Raw genomic sequence first — 9,469 nt, 5'->3', positions numbered from 1 at the left:
CAGGTTCGAGCCCTGGTCTGGGAGGATCCCACATGCCGCAGAGCAACTAAGCCCGTGTGCCACAATTGCTGAGCCTGCGCTCTAGAGCCCGTGAGCCACAACTACTGAGCCCACGTGCCACAACTGCTGAAGCCTGTGCACCTAGAGCCCATGCTCCACAACAAGAGAGGCCACCAGAGTGAGAGGCCCATGCACCACAACGAAGAGTGGCCCCCGCTCGCTACAACCGGAGAAAGCCCACGCACAACAACAAAGATCCAATGCAGCCAAAAATAAATAAATAAATTTATAAAAATTAAAAAAAAAGTTTAAGAAAGAAATCTTATGATGTCTGGGATTTGGTTCCAAATAAAAGTAGACAGCAAGTGGTCTAGATGAAACAATGAATCTGGATGATGAGTCACTTTTTCTGAAAAAATCAGAGTATAATTTTAACGAATGTGTCCAAGCTAAGGCTGTCATTCATACCTAATGACCGTTTTGTTACTTTTGCTTCCAAAAGCTGAAGTCTTTCAGCATGACGTAATCTACGTTGAGGAAAAGGATTATATCTTATAATCAAAGGGTACAGTATCTGATGTAACCCAGAGGTCCAAGGGGATCACCCTGCCTTTTGGGACTCAAATAAAACTGACTCAATATCCTTCCCATAGGTAGAGGGAGACTCACCACCTTCCTAATCTTTCCAAGATTACTCTGCCTGGGGAGAGGGTGGTAAAGTGGCATGGAAGGACGTGCGTATATTTCTTACCTTGGCCTGAGCTGTTTCTGCGGACTTATTTCAGTGATGAACCATTATGGTATCCTACGCATGCTGATCCTTTTCTACATCCTGGTCTCACTCCAAATCATGCCCTTGAGAAGTCATCTTTCTCGTGTAGTACTTTAAGCCTTTTTTCTTTTCTCTAAACAATTGAGGAATTATTGATACTCATAAAAATAGGATTTTCACTCCACTCCACAGGTGACAAAATGGTTGCATGGATATAGGACATTTAAAGAAAGAGACAGGATGTACTAAAAACAAGTTATGAGAAAACTGACCCTTGAGAGAAAACTTTGAAATGTTAACAACACTGTTTTCTTCTAATATTTATCTAACATTTGATAATGAGTATTTGATTATGGAATAATCTTTTTTTTTTTGTGGTATGCGGGCCTCTCACTGTTGTGGCCTCTCCCGTTGTGGAGCACAGGCTCCGTACGCGCAGGCTCAGCGGCCATGGCTCACAGGCCCAGCCGCTCCGTGGCATGTGGGATCTTCCCGGACCGGGGCACGAACCCGTGTCCCCTGCATCTGCAGGCGGACTCTCAACCACTGCGCCACCAGGGAAGCCCTGGAATAATCTTTTTACAGAAAGATATAAATCACATTAACTGCTAAGATAGCAACAGGTCCACATCTAGGTGACAAAGGACAGAAAAGCAGACAGGCAGAGGCCCAAACTGAGGACAGAGGTGGTGGCAGCTTGTTCATCTAAGAATAGAGCCCGCCCTCTACTAAGACCACAAGCTGGCTGATCCTAGCAGAGGGCAGGCTCTAAGTCTCAGAAAGATGAGCACTGTTCTACCTTAAGCTGTCTCCTATAACCTTCTAGCAGCTTCGGACTTGATCTTTCCCCTAAGAACTAGTGATGTCCCTGCTGCTTCTCCATCCACCTCCCTCATACCACAGGCAAGCCAGAAAGATTAGATTTATCATCGTGGCAGGTGATAGATGTTAGGCAGCTCTCTACAGACTGGGTGTTTTGTTCTCAACTGTGACGCTGGCAACTAGCCCAGTACCTGACACCCTCTAGGCACTTAATCAGTATCTTCTAGTCTAAATAGCATGATTTGAGGCCCTTTGTTCCTGGCTGAAAATCCTTCACAAGAACCAACTTAACATTAGCATGGAGACTTTTATTTTATAAAAGGTACTATCCATCTGTGTAGTACATACAATTTTCCCACTGTGTCAGGGTGTAACAAAGGAGAGTGTACATGGAGGGACAAATGGAACCACTGAAGACGATACTACTTAGGTCACCACTTCCCCAAGAGCTAACCACACCCTACTGGACATGGATATCTTTAACGTGGGCAGCCATGCCAGAGATGATAGGCAAAAACCTGTGCTCTGAGCCAAAGGAAGCAGATTAACAGTCTCCCATAATCTGTGAATTTTTAAAGAGTTTTCAATGTGGGAAAAGGTAATATCTTTATCCTTAGAAAAATCCAAACACAAAGGAAAAATAACTTTCCCATTTGCTTCTGACATCCAATCCCCAGCTGAGAGGCAATCACACTTATTATATAAAAGTAACCATGCATATATCAGCATATACATGTATTTTCACACCCTTTTAACACAAATGATAGAGTATTGTATGTTTTGTTTTTCAAATGTAACTTTTTTTTATTACAAAGGAACATAATTCTCTGGAAAGTAAAAGTTCTGTGATACAATTTCAAATTAGTTTTTTAACAATCAGTCACTAACAAAAATCATAAGTAAAGGCAATTATTATACACTGGAACATAAATCACATTTAAGCAAACATAAAAACGACAGACTCATTTCTCTTCTTTAAGCTGTTTCTTTTCACTGGTTTCTTCCACATCAAAAGTGAATGGTTTGTCATAACCCATTAGATGGTTATAGTCTTCAGGGTTTGGAAAGAGTGCTGGATTAACTAACAGTGATTTTGTTTTAGCATAAAATGTGGTAAACACATGTGTGCTATTTGGAATTGTCACATCATTCTGGTGGAACACTGTACTCGTTTCCAAAAGCACAACATTATAAGTAATGGCTTTATAAGTGTCTGTTGTGGCCTCATGGTACAACCGAACGACATAGCCTTTTGTAAGAAAGTGAAGCAGTGTTGGAGTGATCACTGTAAAGCTTCCTATGATGCCATAAAATAAGATTTGCAAAGGCAGACTTCCAAATATAATATTATTTTGTGCAAAAATGTACGGTAGAAATGCAAGGCTGATCAGACTTGTAGAGTAAGAAAAACATTTCACACCTAAATAAGAAAAAAAATGGGAGAAGATTAACATTTTTAACTTTTATAAAAGAATCAACCTATCCAATTAATTCTTCCACCTTTCTCCCTACAATATCATCATCAAAACAACAAAACCAAAACACCTATATAGTGCTTATTATATTCCAGGCTCTATTTTAAGCACTTTACAAATTTCATTCATGAAATCTAGAAAAAAACCCTATGAGACTGATGTATAATTATCATCATCATCACTCCCATTTAAAAGATGAGAAAATACGAGGTACTTGCTCAATGTCACATAGCTACCAAGTAGCTGTGTTGGGATTTAAACCCAGGCAATCTGACTCTAGGGTCCAGGCTGTTGGCCATTACAGTGCGCTGCCTCTCCAGCTGGGAAGTCCGCTTTAGGGTTAACTGGCTTCTATCTCAGCTCCCAATAAAAGGTTTACTATTACTCAAAAATCTTTATGAATACTATAAAAGTTAATTCAGTCAGCAGATAATCAAATAAAGCTCTCTATTAACAAGCACTTCCACAGATCTAACATAAAACGTTCCAATATGGGGCTTTTTCAGGCTAAGTGCCCAGCATTAAAACAGCAAATCGAAAAACAAGCAAACAAAAAACACCACCAGTGGTTAAGAAACATATGGGAAAGGTAATCAACTTCTTTACCAAGGAAAAACATTCAAGTTAAAATAGGGAGATATTTTTACTTATCACGTTAGAAAGATTAAAAAATCAGTGACTTCTGAACTGTATACTTAAAAATGGTCAAAATGGTAACTTTTACTTTATGTCTATTTTACCACAGTAAATAAATACATAACTTAAAATGTAAATTTTCTTAGCTTGAATGTACAATTTTAACATGATCAAATACCATCTGTTTGGAAAACAGGCAAGTTGAGATCCTAGAAGGGTTGATTATAAAGTTATTTTGGAAAAACAAAGGAAGAAAAAAAGGGGGGAGGGTTAGATACTAAAACATAAGATTGTATAATTAAAACAGTGTGGTAGTGGCTCAGTACATAAACAGATCAATGGAAAAAAACGGGAAATCTAGACACAAACCTAACTGCATAGAGAAATTTAGTATAGAACAAAGATACAATCTAAAATAAATGGTGCTAGGACAACCAGATTCAGAGAAAATTCAATCGATCCCTCATACCATATACCAGGAAAACTCCAAATAATCCAGAGATTTAAGTGTATAAAATAAGAGAGATATAAGAAGAAAATACCCGTGAAGTCCTTTATAATCTGAGAATAGGTAAACTTTTCTAATTATGACTGAAAATACAGAGGCAATCAAGGGGAAAGTTGATAAATCTGATCATCTTTTAAAAATGTACATGGACATAAATACCGTAAACAAAGAGACAAATGAGAAAAATATTTGCAGCTTATATGACAAAGGGTTAATATCCCCAATACACAAAAGGTTTCTAGTATACGAGAAGAAAAGATCAACAACCCAATAAACAAACATGCCAGAAATATAAGCAGACAGTTCAATGAAACAAAAATGCACACGGCCTTTCAACAGATGAAATGATGCTAAGCCTCAATCATAAGAAACATTCAATTAAAACCACAGTGAAGGCTGGGAGGGAGGGAGACGCAAGAGGGAAGAGATATGGGAACATATGTATATGTATAACTGATTCACTTTGTTATAAAGCAGAAACTAACACACCATTGTAAAGCAATTATACTCCAATAAAGATGTTAAAAAAAATAAAAAAATAAAAACACAGTGAGATACCGTTTTTCCCCCAAACTGGCAAAAACTGAAAATATGACATCATACTCTGTTGGTGAGGCTATAACAAAGCAGACACTCTCATACATCACTCTTGCTTGAAGCCTTAATTATCTTGCATTAGTAATTTTAAAATAATTCCTTCCCCCCACAGGTAGATGCCATGACACTGGTACACATGGGACTCAATGGGGACCAAGTTGCCTTCTATATAAAAGCCTCCTTAGCCCTTCCAACTACCTGTTTTCCCCATTACTCTTTCACACTATAGTAGGTTGAACAGTGTCCCCTCAAACTTCACATCCACTTAGAACTTCAGAACATGACCTTATTTGAAAATAGGGTCTTTGCAGACAATTAAAAGTTGAGATGAGATCATACTGGATTACGGTGGGTCCTACATCCAATGAGAGTATCCTTAAAAGGACAGAACAAGACAAGCAGAGACACAGAGAGCGCCGTGCGAAGTAGGAGGCAGAGACTGGAGTTATGCAGCTACAAGCCAAGGAAACATGAAGGATTGCTGGGAGCCACAAGAAGCTGGAAGAGACAAGGACAAGCTCTTTCCTAGAGCCTTCAGACAGCACGGAATGCCAACACCTTGATTTCAGACTTCTAGCCTTCAGAACTGTGAGAATAAATTTTTGTTGTTTTAATCCACCAAGCCTGTGGAAATGTATTGTAAGAGCCCTAGGAAACTAATACATACATATACTTTATTATGCCTGGATTGAAGCAATTGCTATTTTCTAAACATATTCTCATGCCTTTGCTCATACTACTTCCGTGCCTGGGATGCCCTTCTTTCACAACATCTTCATGTTCAAATTCTACTCATCTTAAAAAGAGAATACTATGACATCCGTAATTTTCTGTTGCTGAATTAACAAGAACCATCAACTAAAAGTCCCTTCAAATATCTTTAAATTAGGACCCAATTTGGTAGTTTAAATGGTACCGCTACGTTAATGTCTCTCACTCAGTTTTACACAGAAAAAATATTAATCCCTGATAAGTATAGTGACTTTCTATTACTATAATATTGAAGGAACTCAAACAATAAATTCTTCTACAGGTTACAGTTCTAGAACTTTGAATATCATGCGTAGCTCTGCTCTTCCACAAATATTATATTGTACCCACACTAAAATTAATTCCTATTTATATTCTCTTCTCTTCAGAACTGAGTCAAGTGGGAACATGAAAAAAATGGATTAAGGCTTCCCTTCATTTGAAGGAACGGTGTCTGTATTCAGAAAGAAGGGTACCACGGGGGTCACGGTGAACACATCTCAAGGGCATCAGTCTAGGGATCCCAGGCTCAATCCAGAGATGAGACACAGGCTCAGTGGCCCACTCATGTTGTGACTTCTGAAGAAATTTCTACCATCCAAAACTGATTATTCCAGTAACTTCAGAACTCCACTCAATAGTGATTATAATCACTCCTTATTCCCAGAAAGTTTTAAATAGCTAAAATTGTATTTTAAACATACTTTATTTTAATGTCACACTCTTGAGAACTTACAGACTTCCAGATTAAATTTCAGACAACTGGTTAACACCAGCATGATCAAAAACACACATGCAAATGGGGCACAGAAATCTTGTGGCCAACTTGGCTATAAAATAATCCTCCAGGTATTTCAGGTTATACTTTTTTTTTTAAGATTAATAAAATGAAATACAACCTCAGGAACTTGAACAAATCACAAACCTAAGTTCTTCTAACTTTCCCTACTAAAATATTCCATACTAAATACTGAATTATGACCTAAGGAAAGAGCTTTAAACTTGTAGCTATCTAATACACTGCCCTTTCCTTCTCCACGATAACTCCCTACTACCTAGAAAACCACTAAGTAAATATGTTTGCTGAAAATTCTAAGATGACCTAAAAAATGTAAAATTAATATATCTTTGAATTATAAAAGTATTACTGCTCATTTTAACTGCAAAATCTAGAAACATATACTGTAAATGTCTACTTACCCAAAATAACTACTCCTAAGAGGTATTCGCCCATATTTTTTTCCTTTGCATATTCAAACATTACTTACACTTTTTGTTCTGTTTTATTTTGTTGCTAAACATCCCAAGAGGTGACCAAAGGATGGAATCTTTAGTGCCCAGCCATAAGATCACAAAATCATAAGAGTCTACAAAAACCTTTTAAAAATCTCCTAAAAATGCAAAGGTCTTAACCTCTAAATCTTTTATCAACACACCACAAGAAAAAAATTATAATTTTTCCTTCTGTCTTGCAATTACGAAGTGCTAAAATAATTAGTTATCATATGCTAAGAACCTTTTTTTATAAGTAAAAGGCGGGGAAAAAAGGAAATATCCTCACTTCTGATTACCCACCAAATACTGTTCGGGCCAGATTCCCAGTATAAATCAGCCTTCCATCTTCTGATTTTTCAAGCTGTGTGTGTAAACATCGAACACATCTTTCCCAAGAAACAGGTATCTATTGAAAGAGACCATTATAATGTGAGTACATGATAAACTTTTAAATTTTTTAAGTTTATTTTGTAAAATATAATAAAAAGAAAACTTATCACATGGGGTGATGTAAGGAATTCTTCCAAATCATCTACAAAGCTAAAGAAAGCAAACTGAGTAACACAATGGCTTTCCTTAATTCCACTCACAAGTAGACACTGAATTGGGAGTTTGAAGACCTAAGTTTGAATCCCAGCTAGAAGCATTTTAAAGTGTGACCTTAAACAAGTAAAAAGTTAGTGGAATAGTTTCTCCTACTCCACATCACTTTTGGCCAACTGTCAAAGATTTAAATGCATTAGCTTTTTTAAAAAATTAAGTTTAATTATGTAAGTAAAATACTGCAAATTCAGAAAGTTTAAAGTCCAGACTGCTTTTAATACTTCTTAAATATTTATACTATAGCTAGTATTTAAAAAAATAATAATAATAACTCTTTCCCCAAGGGTCTCGTATCCATCCCTTGCTCCTCGCAAGGAAAATATTTTACTTGAACTCCTACATCAAATTTCACAGGAACAAAAGAGTTGCCCGAACCTCTGAAAATGACTTTCACAACACACACTCTTCAAGATGTAAAAGACATGCCTAATCCCTTTATGCTGAAATTTAATGAGATTCCAATTCCCGCGTTGGCCTTTCCTCCCAAGTTTCAACCATGTTTGCTAATCCTAATATTTTACAGGGCAGGATTAGGAGACAATTTATTCAGATTAAAATGAGAAGGATTAACGTCTCCATCCCATTTTTCCAGGGAGCAAAGGAATTCCCAAAAATAGAGCCACCTAATAAAAAGCAGAACAAACTCAAAATCAGGTTTCCCGAGTTCTTTCAGTTCAGTCTTCACGTGGAGCATCTAAATTTCGCTGCAAATTAACCCTTCCGAGCTTGCGCTCAAGGACAGAAAAAAAAAAAGAGTCCTCACAAGCCCAATGGATTTGCAACCATCTCTGTAAAGTGACTGGAACCGCCCAGAAAATAGGCACTTTCCAAGGGACACTGCTGGACTCGCGGGGCCTGCGAACCCCGGGAGCACCGGCCTGTTGCCCAGGCCGAGGCCGGCCACTCCTACCAGCCCCATAGCACGGGGCTCCCTCAGCACGAGAGCCGCCGTGCAGGCCGGGGAGAAGCTATGGGAGAGCCGGGCTCCCCAGGCCCGGTGCTACTCCCACCCCCACCCTTACTCGGGTCCGCGAGCCCTCTGACCGCCGACCTGCGCTCGCAACCGACACGGCAGAAGCGTCGCGGCTGCCGACAGCCCCGCGCTCCCGCCGCCGCCCCGCCCCGAGGAGCCTCTGCAGGAGGCCGCCCGCCAGACGGCCGCCCTAGGGCCTCGGAGCGCAGTGGCTGCCCACGGTGCCGTCCTCTTCCCACCAAGCCGCAGTCCGGCCGCCCACGGGCCGCCCAACGCCAGAAGCAGCATCCCGCGCGTGACCAGAAACGGCGACTGCACTGCGGCGGCAGCCGAGCACGCCGAGGCGCAGCTCCTCACCAGACCGCGGCAGAAACGAGCCGCGCACTCGGCGCCGCCGCCAGGTCCGCGGGCCGCACAGGCCGCCTGCGCGTGCGCAGAATGGACGGCCCGCCGGCAACCTGCCCAGGCACACGCGTTCCTTGTGGGCTGAGATCTGAATCCGACCTGACCCTCGCTGCCAGGACCAGCAAACGGCCATCCTGCGCGCTGCTTCCCCTCGTCCGAGTCTGGCGCTCTTTACCACCGTGTGGAAGGACAGAGGGGAGAGACACGTGCGAAGGACAAAGCCTGGAAGCAGGGTTAAATCTTTCATTCTCGTGGGCATCATTTTCTGTGCCCAAAACACCATTTTCTCTGCGGAAAATGTTTCTAACCTGTTGGCACAGAGAAATAATACAGTGCACGTTTGAACAAAAATGAATAGTAATTTAATCCAACCAATAGGTTGGTAGAAAATGAGTGGAACTCGTTCATATAATGTTGATACTTGTCAAATTTGTCTTCGGAAATCACTCTCATCCGTTTACACAATCGTTCATTATTTGTTAAAGAGATCTTGAGCGCCTCGCCAACTACCAGGACTAAGTTGGAAGCAGAAGATACAAAGATACTGAAGAAAACTGGAAATCCACAATGCTTACATAGTGAGGGAAACACCTAAAAATAAGCTAAAATATAATGCTTAAATATAATTGACATATACCAATTTACAAAATGCT

At 40.1% G+C, this 9,469-nt stretch overlaps 1 protein-coding gene across 1 annotated transcript; it reads right to left on the bottom strand.

Moving 5' to 3' along the window:
* Window positions 1–1,944: 1,944 nt before the first annotated feature.
* TMEM70 (transmembrane protein 70) lies at window positions 1,945–8,845 on the bottom strand. The gene is made up of 3 exons (XM_030859541.3): window positions 8,490–8,845; window positions 7,136–7,241; window positions 1,945–3,014 (listed from the first exon to the last, which is right to left on the bottom strand). The coding sequence occupies exons 1-3, from the start codon at window positions 8,697–8,699 to the stop codon at window positions 2,557–2,559; spliced, it is 774 nt and encodes a 257-aa protein (XP_030715401.1). The 5' UTR covers window positions 8,700–8,845; the 3' UTR covers window positions 1,945–2,556.
* Window positions 8,846–9,469: the final 624 nt, after the last annotated feature.

This window comes from Globicephala melas, chromosome 17 (genome assembly GCF_963455315.2).
Source record: "Globicephala melas chromosome 17, mGloMel1.2, whole genome shotgun sequence".
Taxonomy (NCBI): Eukaryota; Metazoa; Chordata; class Mammalia; order Artiodactyla; family Delphinidae; genus Globicephala; species Globicephala melas.
Note: the sequence above shows the minus strand (reverse complement) of the source record. Positions and strands in the feature narration are given on the sequence as shown.